Source organism: Panicum hallii, chromosome 8, assembly GCF_002211085.1.
Source record: "Panicum hallii strain FIL2 chromosome 8, PHallii_v3.1, whole genome shotgun sequence".
Taxonomy (NCBI): domain Eukaryota; kingdom Viridiplantae; phylum Streptophyta; class Magnoliopsida; order Poales; family Poaceae; genus Panicum; species Panicum hallii.
Window position 1 is genome coordinate 41,182,002 of NC_038049.1, and position 17,802 is coordinate 41,199,803.

At 46.3% G+C, this 17,802-nt stretch overlaps 3 protein-coding genes across 4 annotated transcripts; all 3 read left to right on the plus strand.

Annotated features, from left to right (window-relative positions):
- Positions 1–1,011: 1,011 nt before the first annotated feature.
- On the plus strand, positions 1,012–6,991 carry LOC112902341 (cysteine-rich receptor-like protein kinase 10). Of its 2 annotated transcripts, none has more exons than XM_025971364.1 (8): positions 1,012–1,962; positions 4,152–4,250; positions 4,345–4,517; positions 4,807–5,020; positions 5,115–5,352; positions 5,447–5,597; positions 6,065–6,347; positions 6,646–6,991. In XM_025971364.1, the coding sequence occupies exons 1-8, from the start codon at positions 1,140–1,142 to the stop codon at positions 6,678–6,680; spliced, it is 2,016 nt and encodes a 671-aa protein (XP_025827149.1). In that variant the 5' UTR covers positions 1,012–1,139; the 3' UTR covers positions 6,681–6,991. The 2 variants fall into 2 exon arrangements, with proteins under 2 accessions (XP_025827149.1, XP_025827150.1); XM_025971365.1 differs by having other exon boundaries at positions 1,013–1,962; positions 4,807–5,017.
- Positions 6,992–11,914: 4,923 nt separating this feature from the next.
- Positions 11,915–14,344, plus strand: LOC112903053 (probable methyltransferase PMT2). Its single transcript, XM_025972260.1, has 6 exons — positions 11,915–12,586; positions 12,698–12,908; positions 12,992–13,280; positions 13,377–13,748; positions 13,850–13,927; positions 14,065–14,344. The coding sequence occupies exons 1-6, from the start codon at positions 11,915–11,917 to the stop codon at positions 14,342–14,344; spliced, it is 1,902 nt and encodes a 633-aa protein (XP_025828045.1).
- Positions 14,345–15,633: 1,289 nt separating this feature from the next.
- Positions 15,634–17,217, plus strand: LOC112902816 (putative serine/threonine-protein kinase-like protein CCR3). The gene has a single exon (XM_025971997.1). It carries the CDS (start codon positions 15,664–15,666, stop codon positions 17,056–17,058), a length of 1,395 nt encoding a protein of 464 aa, XP_025827782.1. The 5' UTR covers positions 15,634–15,663; the 3' UTR covers positions 17,059–17,217.
- The last annotated feature ends 585 nt before the right edge of the window (positions 17,218–17,802 follow it).

The window sequence follows — 17,802 nt, forward strand, 5'->3', positions numbered from 1 at the left end:
ACCATGGCATTGCTACTCTTTTAATTTAGTTGGACCAAATTTTTGTTTAGTTAAGCTTTCGGTAACAAGCGAAGAAAGCTAGACCTAAGAGGAATTAAACATTACTCCGTGCTTCAGAAAAGCCAGTCCAAAAGAGAGGTCACTATGCAGGTTCATGTTCGGTGTTGGTGCTTTTATTTGGTTGGTGGTGGGTCCGTTTCAATTTTTCCGGATGCTATTATTGAGTTTTTGTTGGTTCGGTATTATACTATACTCGGGACGTACAATTGCATGATGGAATTCACAAAAATTAAAGTATTCAATAATGCTGGCGTCCATCAGGCGCTGTACCTGGAGATAAATAAAGTCTGTCAATGCTGGCATCCATCAGGCATACTTTATTTATCTTAAAAATTCCTTTCAATAATCTCAACTTGGATTGCATTAAGACTGACAGGGACTATTGAAAGGAATTTTTAAGGCTCCCTTTTATTTATTCTTCTATTGCAGCAGCTTTGTACTGTACCTAGAGTTCTGACATCCGGCTCGGTGTGTCGGTGGCTGTTTTTGCTTTATTTTTGTTTGAACTTTGGCAAGTCAGAAACTATGTGATAATCATTCTACCAACGATGAGTGCATAAACGTACCAAACCAGAGAGCTCCTTGCACCAAACGCATACATTTTTTAAATTATGAACTGGACTCTGGACTTACCTTGTTGAATGTTTTGTTCGATTAAATTTCTAACGTTACTAGTAGCTTAGTGTCCTTCAAAACAGGTCGATGACCCTGATAGGAGTGACTTTGACGGGCTTCTATCAGGGTCCATCAATACTGGGATAGAAACCTTTCGTTCCAGTCTAATAAAGTCCACACACGCACTTGGACTGACTATTTTTCCATGTCCAAGAAGGCGGCTGCTTTCTGAAAGGATGACGGGAAACCATTGTGCAGGAGCAATGATCGGAACCATAGGGGTAGCCTGCTAAACCACGCACGGAGCCTCAGCCAAAGAACGGGTATATTTGGTTGGACTTTCCAATCTGCTTTTGCTTTTGCAAAAACCAAAAGCCAACCAAAGTTCTACAGCTGCTGCTAGTAGCCTAGTAGTAGCAAACATATGCTAGTTCTACCGGTGTAGAATCATTGGTTAGCCAGCCATGATCGCCGCTGTCCTTCTCGTTCTCGGCTTCATGCTGTCCTCGACGGCCACCAACGCTGGCGATCCCCTTGACCAATTCTGTGGCATCAGCAGCAATAACAACACTACCAAGAGCACCGAGCTCCTATCCCACATGCTCGTTAAGAACGCCTCAGCCAATCCATCCCCCTTCGCCAAGGGCTCCATTAGCGCAGTCTCGGGTACCATCTACGGCCTCTTTCTTTGTCGAGGCGATGTCGGCGCCTTCGACTGCAGCCAATGCGCCACCATCGGGTTCCAGGACGCACAACGTCTGTGTGAGTTCACTAAGGAGGCTACCATCTTCTATGATCAGTGCCTCATCCGCTTCTCCAACAAGGACTTCCTTGATCATGTTAGTCCTTTGGTGAGAGATTATATCGTCGTACGCACGACTTCGGATGCGTTGCCAGGTTTATTGGATCCCAACAGGCCCAACAGTGTCACCTTCATCAACGACATCATCAAGGTCCTACTGCAGGAGACGGCTAAGCAAGCCGCATACAACTCTACATGGAGGTTCGCGACTGGACGCATGGATGTCAACGGCAACTTCGCGCCGCTGTACTCACTGATGCAGTGCTTGCCCGATTTGACACCTACTGACTGCTGGGAGTGCCTCAAGAATATCAGCGAGATGGCAATGAGCCGGCAAGGAAATCAGGTTCTCACTGTGCCATGTAATTTGAGGTACGGCATGGTTCAGTTTTATGAAGGCCGACCCATGTGGCGCATCGTCATACCGTCGGCGGATGCTGTTGTGCCTCCAGATCATGTCATGCCCACCAACCAGAAGCACAAGAGTAAGCAACACAACATATTCTTTCCTTGTAGAGAATCTAGTAAATACAAATTCCATAAATACTACTCCCTCGTTTTGTTATTGTTTAAATATATGACATTTGGGGCAAGCTAATTAGTTCAAAGAGCCAACAGAAACAGACCGAGTACCAAATATCGATTCAGCATACCACAAAAGCATCCCTACCTAAGGAATTGTTTCATTTGTTCTGCTTGCCAAATGCCAAGATTAAACTTATAACTTGATTCAAACATTTTCAACTGGATGGACAATGTTTCCTGATCCAGAGTGCTTACTTGCCTACCAACAATCAAGTCTCATTTGTTCAGACTATGTCTTTGTTTTTAACCGCATGCAAAACATTTTAGAGAACAATCAGATATTCAGATTTGCTGATTGTTAGTTGATTACTTCCTGCACTTACTTCATTCTGGTTGCAGTATTTCTAGTTTAAACTAAGGCTGTTATAGTTTATATTAGACACTTGTATTTTAGTACCTCTATGAACTGTTTTCTCACTTTATCTGTCAGGTCTAGTCCTTAGGGCCTGCTAGGTAAGGTGCTCTCTTGTTTGGATTAAGAAAGAGTACTAGGATCCATCTTTAGGCATGGCATCTAGAGTTATCATCGAGCTTGATTTGCACCCAAAACTTTGGATAGTTATGTAACCAATAGATGACAGCAGTCCTGTCCGGCCAACATATTCCACCACATGACAGCAGTTGGTGCTGTAGAACTTAACGGTGGTCCGCACTGGTTCCCCTTCTCATCCCCGTCTGAGAACCATTCTAACCCGGGTGCCCGAAGTATACGGAGCTAGATGCAATAGTATTTCTTTTAGTCTAAGCTATGTGGTGCTAGTTCTTCACTACAATTAACTCAGGTAAGGCAAGGGCAGAGGCCACAAGCAACAACCGCCTCGGCCACAGGGCAGGTCGAGGTTGCGGTGGCGCGTGATGCGGCCCCTGCCACCAAGAGGAGGCCAGCCTCCCTCGCCGTTGCTGCCATCACCACGTGGGCTGCGGCTGCAACCATGGCCTTCACTTCGGCCTCTATGACTAAACCTGTGAGGGCTGCTTCTTCAGCGGTGGCTAGTCCTGCAATTTTGGTGGGGCGGTGGAGGAGGAGCGGTGCGATGCATAGTAGTGAAAACCCATCGAGCACAAAATCAACCAACTCAACCCAAAATACAGTCTCGTAGGTGACAACTACCCCTGCTTTATAAGTTGTATTCCCTACCCCCATTTCTCTGATGATGTGGAACTAAACCCAACAACTTTCCATAGTACACCTTTAACCATGGACAATCTCCCCCATTACCCAACCACCCAGGACATGATACTCAATCGCATCATACCTCTAGTGGTGACCCTAGAGATTCCTGCATCACCTTTTAGTTTTCAACTCTCTCCCATCACACACAACAAGTATGACTCCGAAGATGCTCTTAAGATTTCCAACAACAATGTGATAACCTTGTAATTTTTTTTGGGTTTCTCAACCTTGGGATTTCATACTTTTTTTAAAAAAAAGAAGCTACTATACCACATTGATTGCACTTAAAATTATTAATCAGAGACTATACTTCCATGTTTTGCATATATGCTTACTTACAAATGTTTGGTGACACCCAAAAGATAATTGTGCACTAAAAGTTTTTGGTGCAGATTATACTGATCACCTTACGATCCGATAATGTAGGGATAGGATCAATTTCATCACTATTCTTATTTTTCAAACTAAAAACTTAAGTAACTAATTTTTCTAAGACCACCAAAATAATTTATAATGATATTACGAACCATATGCACCAAACTTTGAAGGGCCTTGTTACAATGGTTGGAAGGTACCAGGCAGTACCTTTCGTACTATTTTTGTTGATTATTGTTGGCCCCTCATCTGATATGTCAATTAAAAAATAATTTTCGAAGGCAAGGTATTTTCGTAATCTCGTAATCTAATAGATTAAAAAAAGTGAATTAATGTCGGTATCAGCCTCACCTATTTTGGTACCAGTCCTACATATTTGGTACTTTTTCTAGGTACATCTCGTACCTCTTATATCTCAACCATTGATTTTACCGCGATGAAGGTTCCTTATTTATTCCAATCATGGTAAAATTTCTCAAATTTGAAATCATAAACCATTTTTTGTTTATTTTGCAAAATGGCTGCCTTGTTACATGTCAGGGAGCATGAGCAAAGTTTTGGTCACCGCCTTGATTGTACCACCACTTGCATCAATCTTTTGCTTCCTCTACTTCATATACAGCAGAAAGCACAGGAAAGGTAGCCGCCTCCTGACATTCTACACCCTTTCTCAAGTCTCAAGCCATTGTGCAGCAGTTACAACTAAAAGGATCACATGAAACTCTGATTACAGGTTCACAGAAAAGGGTTAAAATGAAAGTGAAGGAAGATGAAGCCCTAGATTGGGGACTGGAAGGAAGGAGTTCAGAGTTCACGGTTTATGACTTCTCCCAAGTACTAGAGGCTACATGTCACTTCTCAGAAGAAAACAAACTTGGGCAAGGTGGCTTTGGTCCTGTATACAAGGTAAGAAAAAAAACAATCCTGAGGTACATAGAGATAATTATCAAATTAATGCATGCTGAGAAATAGTCTTAACAGTTGTTTGGAACATTAGAATTTTTCCCTATTATTCAAAATTAAGCTATTTCCAACATAATTCCTGTGAAACTCCTGAGTGCCAAACATACCCATAGATTTGACAAACGAAAGTAGCTGTGCTTTTTTACTAAGTCATGATCATCAGAACAATAGTCAATTGTCTAAGTAATGACTGAAGTACAAACCGATCAACTTCTTTTGAACTTACTTTCAGGGCCGATTTCCTGACGGGATGGAGATAGCAGTTAAGAGACTTGCTTCGCATTCAGGGCAAGGCTTCACGGAGTTCAAAAATGAAATTCAGCTAATAGCTAAGCTCCAGCACACAAATCTGGTTAGGCTCTTAGGATGCTGCTACCAGGGACAGGAGAAACTACTGATCTATGAATATTTGCCAAATAAAAGCTTGGACTTCTTCATTTTTGGTAGTAGTTCTCACTTCACTGTAGTACAAAATCTCGTTTATTAAATCTGACAGGAAAAGGTATTTTGTTTAATATATCTATGTTGAATGATTCGCAGATGAAACCAGAAGAGCTTTGGTAGATTGGAACAAACGCCTAGTAATAATAGATGGGATAGCGCAAGGACTTCTGTATTTACATAAACACTCTCGATTGCGTGTCATCCATAGAGATCTCAAAGCAAGCAACATTCTCTTGGACCATGAAATGAACCCAAAAATTTCAGATTTTGGGCTTGCAAAAATATTTAGCAAAAATGACACTGAACAGAACACAAAGAGGATCGTTGGGACATAGTAAGATTTTCTTACCAATTATTCGATCTCAGATATACACATAGCTATCAATACTGTTACTTGACATCAGGATCGAATACATGTATCATTTCAGTGGTTATATGGCTCCAGAGTATGCTTCAGAAGGCCTCTTCTCAGTCAAATCTGATGTATTCAGCTTTGGTGTGCTAATTCTTGAGATTATCAGCGGACAAAGAACATCAAGATTCCATCGATATGGAGACTTCATCAACCTTCTTGGGCACGTATGTCTTTTCACTTTTGAACGTAAAAGTTTGTGTTTCTGATCTTTCAAAAGGGGTATGCACAAAGTTTTGAAGGGCGTAACACTGTTTTTGCTGTGATCAACGCTCTATCCTGCTTACCACAAGTACATTTCCAGGCTGTTAAGAAAGACCCAAATAGAGTTGCCAATGAACTTGCACAGTTGATGAAATATACGACTCAAATGGCGATGTGGCTTACACAGGTTCCCCTATGTGTTAAGTCAGTAGTTGCCAAGGAATGTATCCATGCCCCTGAGTAACCAATAAAGATCTCTCTTTCTCACAAAAATAAATTCCGCTAGTGCACCACTAACAGTACTCATCTAGAATCTGCAGCTATTCTTTTCACTTCTCCAGTAGATCATTGAAGCATTTCGAAATTCAAAAAGATCCGTTACATAATTTGTGATCAGAGTCTGTATTTTGTGCTCATACACAATTTGCAGGCATGGCAGTTGTGGAAAGAAGAAAGATGGCTTCAACTCGTGGATGCATCGATTGCCGAGTATCGTACTCCAGGGATGATGAGATGCATTAATATTGCATTGTTGTGTGTCCAAGAAAATGCAGCTAATCGACCCACCATGTCAGATGTGGTTGCCATGCTAAGTAGTGAAAACGTGACGTTGCCTGAGCCTAAGCACCCGGCATATTTCCATGTAAGGGTGACAGAGGAAGAGGAGTCCACACTTGTCGAGCCATGTAGTCTCAATGATGTCACAATATCTGGTATTGATGGCAGATAGTTTCCAAAATTTCGTTTTAAATCGTGTTAAAAATTTAGTATTTTGTTCCACTCAGTGACTTAGCAAGCCTTAACTCTGTAATTTTTGGTCATTCAGCACCAGCAGAGTATATGTTTTTCTTAACCAAAATGGAGCAGAGTATTTCATTTTGTAGTTTCTCGTTTGATCATTTCATTCAGAGCATGATCTGTATACATCTGCCTGCTCCTTTGGAGTTATTAAATTAGTTATCAGTACTACTTGTTGGTGGCAATGTTAATATACTGCCTGTCCTATTGCAGCACATGATATGGATGGGTTTATTAGCATGAATTAGCACCAAAACAATCATGACTAGCATGTCATTCTCTACTACATCAACAAGAGGACATGCATCCATTGTCATCACCCTTGTTTTTCCATGATAAGAAAATGCATGGCTGCTGTGCCATACTCATGCCTTCCGCCTTGACTGAGGTATTTATTGCATTGTCTGCGGTAATCCAAGAGCAAATGATAGAAATATTTCAGATATTGTTATGTTTTGTAATCAGTTTCTTGTAATGATATGGGGTGTAACAAGCTAACAATACAAATACTGCCTGATTGAAAAAGATTTGTATAACCGATTCTGAATCGTTGTTGTTCCATTCCTGTCTCAGTGGATTTGATACTTCAATCAACATATGTCACCTTAGGAATTTTAGTATGATATTTTTAATATTGGTAGATTCCAGGTTTCAGCTTTTCAAAAGTGTTCGTAGGAAAAAAGAGTAATGTCTAATTGCACATATTCAAACTAAAAACTTAACTTGTTAAAATTTGCTCAATATATAGATTTGCAGTTGTCATGCATGTTCTTGAGGAACAGAAAAAGAGAGACGAAACCCTATCAGAGCAATTAAAACTATTTCATGACAGCATCAAGAAAGATACCAAATACATGCATTTCTGATGATGAGGGATGCAATAGCATGCTACTCATGGTTTTAAAGTTGGTGTCTGCAACTATATAACCCATGTGACCATGTTGTACTTGGGCAGAAGCAATGGCAGTATATATATGTACATTCAGAAAGTAGAGTAGAAATGGAGTCCAGAAGAACCTGCAGAGAAGAGTGGCATTTTCTGTTCGTGTGTATTTTTTATGACAATTTTGGAGAGGAAATTGAGCAAGATGTTGGCGGAAGCTGAATTGACCAACACATCCACCGAAGCTAGATAGGACTGTCTATGAGCGATGACAAAGTGACTCCCCAATAAAGTATCATATACAGATCAATAACTTTGAAGCTAGAAAATGCAAAGCGCCTGAGCGTTCAGGGTGAAAGATTTTTATCACAACTACTTCATTCAATGACTTGGAGAGGACAATGGTCCAGCAGCATGAAGAAGCGTGGTTCCCTTTAGCTAATATTAGATTGTAGTATTTCTATAGGATGTCATCCGATTACTAGCAGTTTTCCTAATCTGACACCGATATTAATTTTGAATAAGCTACAATTTCATTCTTCCACGAAAAGACACCACTGCAGCATAAGTGCTTGACATCTAGAGAATAACCTTCGTCTGGTGAGCTCACAGCTTGATGGAGGAACGACATTCACCATGAAAAGGGAAGAAAAAGCATTGCCTGTTACCTCTCTTTAACTTCTCATGTACGGGGAGCTAGCAGCCACCAGAGGACTCTGGCATACACTCGAACAGAAGAAACCGACAATCGCGTATAGGGTTCTGTGGTCCGGGAGGGAGATAATTAGACGACACCATGCCAGACACGTGAGCTTAAGCACGCAGCTGCTAGCGCTTCGAGGCAGCGCGCACGCATCCGGTTGATGCCGCACGAACATAGGTGGGGTGTATTCGTACGACAATTTATAGTTGCTGTTAAAAATCGATGGCATTTGTATCCTGCATTTATATTGACGAAAGAATTCAAATTATCAAAATCGAGCTCCTCCCACAGTCATTTGTATCTGAAAGCAAAACTAATCCACAATACAAAATGAGGAGCCATGTCATAGTTGTTTTGTGAAAGACAAATAGCGGAAGCACAATTGAGAGCATATGTCAGGCAATCAGGATAGACAAAAAAAATACTCAAAGCTTAACCGACCCAATTACTCCCTATGGCAAATCCTACTGCAACAGTTCAGAAACATTTTTAGAATTTTGATTTCCATCCTAGGCATCAGATGGCCATTGAAGTAACAGAAAAATCATGCCAAAGTCATGATGTACTTGGGGTCATGGGCAAGGCAGTATATATATATATACATATATATATATATATGCGCGCGCGCGCGTGCCTTATCATAATAAGTGGTAGCATGTGGTGGATATACTAACTTCAAAGGAATTACAGAATAGGTTTGCCAATTATCTTACGGACAAGAAAGCAGAGTGAGTGTTTGGACTAGTCCATTGATAACATCTTTCTTGTGTAGAGCGTGAAGATATGAATTCCATACTGTTTTTAGTATTTCCTATGAATTGGATCATTGGAAAAGCAAAACCCAATGAGATGTTGGTGGAAACTGAAATGGATCTGCCATCTAGAGAGCTGAACTAGTGACTGCGATCGCTGTCTTTAGGGTAGTTGAGCATAGTCTTTGCACCTGATCAGTATCTGACACAAAGACTTTCACTAATTGTGTCAACAATATGAGAGGAAATAGATCACGATGGTATTGACAAGATATGGCATTCAAAACTTCAGCACTGATTACTTTTTTGAAAGAGAAAATGGTAGTGAAAGGTCTCCTCATATTACTCGCTTGATAACACTTCTACTTCTGGTACCCCTCCTATCCTCTCTATTCTGCTTGTTTATATATCTGTGGATAGTTAATTAATTCTTCTTCAATCAAAATCTACACATGTTACATTTTTTATGAAAAAAATATAGTGGGAAATACACTTAGAATATATAAACCAGATTCTGAAATTCTCTTTCATAAGTTTTACTTAAGTTAATGCTGTTACCCCTGCCATTTTGTTGATTCAAAAGGCGGCTTTGTATGATGGACTTGGTGAAAGAGGTGAGTCAATTAAACATTATGTACCATGTTGTTTCTTAAGCTGTTAGGTACTTATGTGTAGTGTAGAGAATGCTAAAGTGTTCAACATCTCGCATTCAAAGTATCCATATTTAAAGTTGGCAGAAGCAGTCATCTTCCCTGGTAAACGAGGGTGATGATTGAAGAAAAATGGTTTCATAAATCAATCTTTGGAGAGAGAGAAAAATGCAACTCATAATGAATGCATCTCAAGTGCTAGAAAGTGGCATTCTAGTCATGCTTGTTTTGCTGCTAATTCATGCCAAACCCATCTGGGGGACAGGCAGTACATAAGTATCTTCATCTGAACGATCACAGTGAACAAGTAGTATTACTAACTAGCTGTCAACTCCAAGGACCACTCTGTTCGAATTGTTCGTATAGCAACCCAACAAGGAGTTTGAATGATGCTCGGTTTTCTATTTCTGTGCGTGCAGGAACATGTGCAGTCAAGTCTCATGAGAGGAAAGTCACATGTTAGTCAGACATTGGAGGAAACTGAACTAATCACAAGGCAAAACAGAAGCAGAGGTCCATCATTCCGAAGCATGCTACAGTGTTTTTGCAGAGGAGTGCATGCCGTACCATCTACGTGCAGTTTGAAGAATGTTGTACCTGTCCCTGTGTCAATCTGACACCTATGTACCTTTTTTTTTCCCGGAACGTGATGTTCCAAGAATGTTGTGCCCCTTAAATTTTTGTCTCCGCCATTGTGAACGTGATTCTTACAAAAATGGTCTCATGTCTAAACACGAGTAGCATTTCTTTCCTACAACGTAATTTTTGCAGCTTCCAGATGCAAGAAAACATATGTTGTGTTATTTGTGCAGAATCGTCAAAAAAAACTATTATTTTGCACAAGAGCATCTTCAGCGAAACCTGTTTCCCCAATCCAACTACCATATTATGAAAGTTTGTGTAAAAATTATGATCCAGCAGATCCCCTTTACCTTTCCATTTTCTTAATAATTATTAGGACAAACCAATAATCCACCCCAACCCTTCTCAAATAAAGGAAGCGTTGCAGCTCTCCAAAACAGTAGTTGGCTTCGGATGAGATTATTGGAAAGCGAGTTTTCCAATAACCATGAAAGAATTATTGATCCCCTCAAAAAAAATGAAATAATTATTGAGACATCCCCGTTAGCTGGTTATTGGGAAAAAATTATTGGGAAAATATTGGAGATGCTCTAAGAAAAGATATTATATACTAAATGATTCCATCGAGAATCAACAGGGTTGGCAGAGCGAGATGTTGGCGGAAGTCAACAAATAACCAATGCGCCAAAGAAAACTGAAACATTCATGTACAAGGGGTGCATTTGCCGCAGATCATAAGGTTGTTTCAAATAGCAGTTAGGGCACACATTTTTCGCAATAACATGCATGCCTTTCGGATGATTTTCAGGAAGCGTTGCCTGTACTTATAATTTTGCAGCTTAAACACACATGAACTTGGGCAGAAGGGTTGGCAGTATATATGCGTGCATTCAAGACGGTACCAGATGAAGTTGCATGGAGGATCATTACATATTAGTTGATAAATAACTACAAATGAGGTTACCTGATTTAATTGATAATTTTTCTTCATTTTTGTACTTCAAGCTTGAGTTTCAAATCATCAAACCTAGGTGTGTATTTTCAGTTTACAACTTTACATACAGAGATTCGAGTGAGATGTTGGTGGAAGCTGAAATGAGAGAGATGAATGACCCTTGGTTCTTCGAAGCTGAGAAGGTGCATAGTGTTGTTCAATGTCGTCAATGATTTTTCAACTATATGGAGCATCTCACTCTAGCTAGTTGTATCCCTATATCGAATCCCATGTAATCTCTCCTTGGCATTACCGTGACGTTCTATTATTAATGTTGTTGATGGTCTATTTTACTAATGTTGTTAATTATCTTTCGATCAATAAGGGATTGGTATAAGGCGCACACGTAATATGAAGTTGAACACTGATATACCTTCTCGAACATAAATTCTTCTTTGCAAAAGAATTGGTCCTAACTCTTCTTCAGGTCAGGTGGCTGACATTTTATTTGGATGCTAGATATTAATCCGATTGCCCATATCAGTCGTCCGTTTTCTCCTTTATAAGACCAAAATGTGACGTCATATATCTCTCAACCATTTTTGAAAAAAAAAATGTTCGAGCTAACTCCTTTTTCTTAGGCCCTCTTCTCTCTCTCACCATGCTTCCAAGATCCGGTTCTCTCTCCTTCTCGTTACTCTGCATATCTGACACAAACCGCGTCACGTATTCCTCCTCACCTCCCTCGATCTAATGCAAGAGCAGCGTTCAGATTTACCACGTCGTTAATCGATCAAATTAGAGCTGTGAAAATCGCAATCAAGGTTCGCATTGCATTCCACTCCGATTCATCCATCGCGCATTTGCACATTAATCAAATTTTGTAGAGTGTTTTTTTATCTTGTTCCGATTATTGTTCTTGATGTGGCAGATTGGTTGATCGAATCCAATCGGCAGCTCGGGAGCGCGAGGTCGGCCATGGCGAACAAGAGCAGCTCGGGGGCGCGGAGCCCGCTGAGCCTGGTGGTCGCCATGGCGCTGTGCTGCTTCTTCTACGTGCTCGGCGCGTGGCAGCGCAGCGGCTACGGCAAGGGCGACCGCATCGCCGCGGCCGTGAACCGGCAGACGGCCTGCGGCGGCCCCGACGCCGCCGCCGCGGGGCTCAGCTTCGAGACGCACCACGGCGGCGACGCCGCAGCCGCGACCGCGAACGCGTCGGCGGCGGCGGCGGCTGCGGCCGGCACGGCTCCGGAGTTCGCGCCGTGCGCGGCGGCGCTGGTGGACCACACGCCGTGCCACGACCAGGACCGCGCCATGAAGTTCCCCCGCAAGAACATGGTGTACCGGGAGCGGCACTGCCCCGCCGACGGCGAGCGGCTGCGGTGCCTGGTCCCCGCGCCGCCGGGCTACGTGACGCCGTTCCCCTGGCCCAAGAGCCGCGACTACGTGCCTTTCGCCAACGCGCCCTACAAGAGCCTCACCGTGGAGAAGGCCGTCCAGAACTGGGTCCAGTACGAGGGCACCGTCTTCCGCTTCCCCGGCGGCGGCACGCAGTTCCCGCAGGGCGCCGACAAGTACATCGACCGCCTCGGCTCCGTCGTCCCCTTCGCCGGCGGCCACGTCCGCACCGTCCTCGACACCGGATGCGGCGTAAGCACCTGGGCTACCTTGGCCGACCTCGTCGATGCCACCGCCTGCAGCTGCTTTCCCTGACTGGCTGACTGACCGATCGATCCATCACCTCGCCGTCCGTGAGTGCAGGTGGCGAGCCTCGGCGCGTACCTGGACTCCCGCGGCGTGATCGCCATGTCCTTCGCGCCGCGCGACTCGCACGAGGCGCAGGTCCAGTTCGCGCTGGAGCGCGGCGTGCCGGCCTTCATCGGCGTCCTCGGCTCCGTCAAGCTCCCCTTCCCGCCGCGCTCCTTCGACATGGCGCACTGCTCCCGCTGCCTCATCCCCTGGGGCGGCAACGGTGAGCGTCCTGCCCTGTGTCCTCCTCGCCGGCGGGCACCTCCATGAACAAGCAAGAATTCTGACGCGTCGCGTTTCACGCAGGCGGGATGTACATGATGGAGATCGACCGCGTGCTCCGGCCGGGCGGCTACTGGGTGCTCTCCGGCCCGCCGATCAACTGGAAGACGAACCACAAGGCGTGGGAGCGCACGGAGGCCGACCTCGCCGCCGAGCAGCAGCGGATCGAGGAGTACGCCGCCATGCTCTGCTGGGAGAAGGTCACGGAGATCAACGAGGTCGGCATCTGGCGGAAGCGGCCGGACCCCGCCGCCGCCTGCCCGAACAGGCCGGCCGTCCGGACCTGCGACGAGGCCAACCCCGACGACGTCTGGTAGAAACGCCACCAACTTCTGCGGCCAAGATCAGCACACTTGGCTGCTCGTAAATAAAAAAAAACGTAACGTGGCAACGTCGTTGGCCAACGCAGGTACAAGAACATGGAGACGTGCATCACGCCGCCGGCCGGCGCCGGCGCCGGCGAGCTGCTGCCGTTCCCTGCGCGCCTGGGGGCCGTGCCGCCGCGGATCTCGTCGGGCGCCGTGCCGGGCTTCACGGCGGAGTCGTACGCGGAGGAGAACCGGCGGTGGGAGCGGCACGTGGCGGCGTACAAGAAGGTGAACTACAAGCTCAGCAGCGAGCGGTACCGGAACATCATGGACATGAACGCCGGCGTGGGCGGGTTCGCGGCAGCGATCTTCTCCCCCAAGGCGTGGGTCATGAACGTCGTGCCGACCGCCGCCGAGCTCTCCACCCTCGGCGTCGTCTACGAGCGGGGCCTTATCGGCATGTACCATGACTGGTAACACAAGCAGAGCAGGAGCTGCAGTTTAATTTCATCTATCTGGATTCTGAAGAATGACACGAAAATTTGTAATTTTTGTTCTATTGAATCTTGTTCAGGTGTGAAGCATTCTCTACCTACCCAAGAACATACGACCTCATACACGCCAATGGGATCTTCACCCTCTACAAGGACAGGTGAATCAAAATCTCATCATTTACAAAATTCAAATTTTTGTTCACCATTTCTCCTCTTAGATGTTACCTGATGAATAGACTCTTATGAATCTGCGGTCTGTGCCTGAAAATCTGATCTCTGAATTTGGAGCATGCAGGTGCAAGATGGAGGACATCCTGCTGGAGATGGACCGGATCCTGCGGCCCGAGGGCACGGTGATCCTCCGGGACGACGTCGAGATCCTGCTCAAGGTGCAGCGGACGGCCAAGGGGATGCGGTGGAAGACGCTGATGGCGAACCACGAGGACAGCCCCAACATCCGCGAGAAGGTGCTCTTCGCCGTCAAGCGGTACTGGACCGCCGCCGGCGAGGGATCGGCGTCGGAGGAGCAGAAGAACACGGGCAGCTCTCCGGAAGGCAAGGGTTCAGAGGATTAAAATGGTGAGCGAGATGAGGCAGAGCCAAGAGGGTTTAGGTGATCGGGGTGGACGTGTGGATGCTCTCAGTTTCCGTCAATGTTTTGGTAGATCTGTTCGGCATTCAGAAGGTTAAGCGTTTCTGATGCTCTGGATTTTGCAGTTTTTCAGAGCCAATGCCAGTGAAAGTTTTAAAAAAAGAACAGTATAAGCCCATGAGACTTGAATTCGGCCCGATAGTAAGAGGCCCGGCCCAGGTCCTGACAACCCTGTGGCCCAACGAAAATCAAATTCTGCAGTGGAAAATAGAGTGGAAATGGAGAGCCCGACCACAAATTGGTGTCTTGATAATGCTAAATGGAATCTGAAATCAAACATTCGGTAAGTTAGTTAGATTTATTATAAATCGGTATTTTAGCACTTTTGCACTGGGAAAGGCGAGCCCGGCCACATAATGCGAACTCTATTGTCACAAGCATATTTCAGCAGGTAAATATTGGAGCCCAACCTCAAGTGTAGTAAAGCACAGATGTTCACCCAAAAAAATGGACAATAATAAGTCTGGCTTTTTCAGCTACTGCTCTCTCCGTTCAGATTGTAGGTTATTTTTATAAATCTAGATGTATAATTTTTATTATGCATCTGGATATACATTATGTCTAGATATATAGTAAAAATTATATATCCAGATTTATCAAAAGATGGATAACTCGGAACCGAGAGAATATTTCTTTACTTTCTACGGGCCTGCCTGCCTTCTGCGTACCGCTTCTCCCAATTCGTGCTAGTGGTTCCCAAAATATTTCGCCCATGGAAATTTGAAAATCGTTCGTTGGCAGCTACTCCCAATTTGTGAATATGTTTATCTGCACTACGAGTATTGGCAATTTATTTTACCTTTTCTATATGCATGTAAGAAGAGTAGACTCCATGGCCGCAGGTCGAGGTCAACGTCAACGGACCAATCCCGGCCTCTCTCACTCCCTCTCCATGGATTATCAGAAGAAAAGACTGCCAATTATGCCAATAATGGAGGGAACCTCCCTCTCCATGGATTATCAGAAGAAAAGACTGCCAATTATGCCAATAATGGAGGGAACCTCCCTCTCCATGGATTAGCAACTTGTGATAAGGATCAAAAAATAAAAGTCAAGTCAAGGCCTCAAGGGCCCGGCGACAGCGAGAGGTCCCATCAGTGACGACCTTGTCGTCGTCGATGGAGCTGATCGAGAGAGCTTACATCTAGATCTAGATTTACGAACAACAGTTGGCAATGGCTTCATCGCATGTATAGTATAGCGCATAGCAGGGCTCGGCGGCTCGCTCGCTACTAGCCTATCATGGAGGAGATGTGGGGCGGCCTGTCGAACGCGGCGAGCGTCGCGCAGCTCATCGGCGTCGACCCCCTCGGGCTCCTCTCCAAGATCTGCCAGGCGGCGCGGGCGGCCCGGCAGAACCGCAGGGACTGCGAGCACTTTGCCAGCCGCGCCCGCATGCTCACCGAGCTCCTCCCGCGCCTCCGGGACCCGGAGGCCGCGCGGCTGCTGGCCGGGCTGGGCGACACGCTCGAGGAGGCGCACAACCTCATCGTGTCCTGCCAGGGGCGGGGCCGCGTGCACGAGATCTTCATGGCCTCCAGGAAGGCCGAGCAGTTCAGGGACCTCGAGAGGAAGATCGACTCCTACCTCCAGCTCTTCCCCGTCATCAGCCACATCGGCATTGCCCGCCGCCTCGACGGGATGGAGGCGCCGCAGCCGAGCTCCCACTCCCAGACGACCCAGCTGCAAGAAGGGGATAAGGAATTCACGCTGGCGGAGATCACGGCGGCCACGAACAACTTCGCCGTCGTGCTCAGCGACGGCGACTCCTGGACGGTGTACAGGGGCAGGCTCCGCGACGGGCAGGAGGTGGCCGTCAAGCGCCTCAAGCCCGGGCGGCGCGGCGCCGAGGACTCCTTCGGCACGGAGCTCGCCATCCTCGCGCCGCTCCGCCACGACCACATCGTCCGCCTCCTGGGCCGGTGCGCTGAGGCCGGGGAGCGCGTCGTGGTCACCGCCTACGCGAGCAACGGCTCGCTCCGCGACCACCTGCACGGGCGCCGGGCGTCGCCCTCGTCGTCCCCGGTGACGGCGTCCTGGGAGGCGCGCGTCCGGGCGCTGCTGGGCGCGGCGCGCGCCGTCGACCACCTGCACCGCCGCGCCGTGCCGCTCGTCATCCACCGCGGCGTCGCCTCCTCCAGCGTCCTCCTGGACGCCGCCTGGGCGCCGCGCCTGACCGGCTTCGGCGCGGCCGTGTGGCGGGCCGCCGGCGTGGAGTCCCAGCCCGTGGAGCCCGTCGCCGGCGCCGCCGCGGGCGGGTACGCCGACCCGGAGTATCTCAGCACGGGGCGCGTGAAGCCGGCGAGCGACGTGTACAGCCTCGGCGTCGTGATGCTGGAGGCGCTGACGGGGAACCCACCCGTCGTGACGGTCTGGGAGGAGGGGAGCAAGAGCATGGCGACCATGACCCTGGCGTCGTTCGCGCTGCCGAGCATCCAGGCCGGGAGGCTGGTGGACGTGCTCGACCGGCGCCCGGCAGCGGCGCCGACTGCGTGGCAGCTCCAGCCGCTGGAGCTGGTGGCGAGCACGGCGGCGCGATGCCTGTGGCTGCACGGGGATAACCGGCCGGCCATATCGGAGGTCGTCGCCAACCTCGAGCAGGCGCTCGAGCTGATTTGCAGACATGGACATTTTTAGTTCTGCAGTAAAATTGTCATATAGCTGTGGAAGATTCGCGAACTGCGCCAAGTTGTGGTTTAAATGAGTACATGTGTTTGTACCGTATTAAGGAAAAAAGAACTACGGAAGATTTGTTTCAAACTGCATGTTTGAGTAATTGATGAAGATTAGAGATTAGTACGAGTAGAAGCTAAAATCGTTAGATTCGTTGGCTTCATTGAACTCCGTATGATATTCATGGAGAAAAATAGATCCCGTGAAGCATGCATTTTGAGAACAAGTTTGCCTTTAAACAATTAAAAATGCCCCATGCACCCTGAAAAACTTATACACATATTTTCCAATATTTTAAATAGCAGGTTATAGCGGCGCTACAGTGGTTTCACGGCAGTGCCGCTATACCCACTGTAGTAGAAATAACAAGCTAACTATGGTGGGCTACAGTGACGCTAATAGCGGTTTTGGCCCCTGCTGCTAACTCTCATAGCCCGCTATTTAAAACATTGATATTTTCTATACTATTGCTTTATGTATAAACTCTTTATGTGGGTATTTTCTAGGCTGTTATGTTGTATAAGAATTTGTTAGACTTGCTACACCTCTCCTTTTTTTTCATGTTGTTGGTTGATTCTCCAAATTATCCTAAGTTGATTCAAGTTTGTTCACAGAGCTTTGATCCGCTCCAATTCTGTTAGGCCCCGTTTGGAACCTTGAAATTAAATTTCATTCTAATAATCATAATTTAGACACAAATCTATTAAG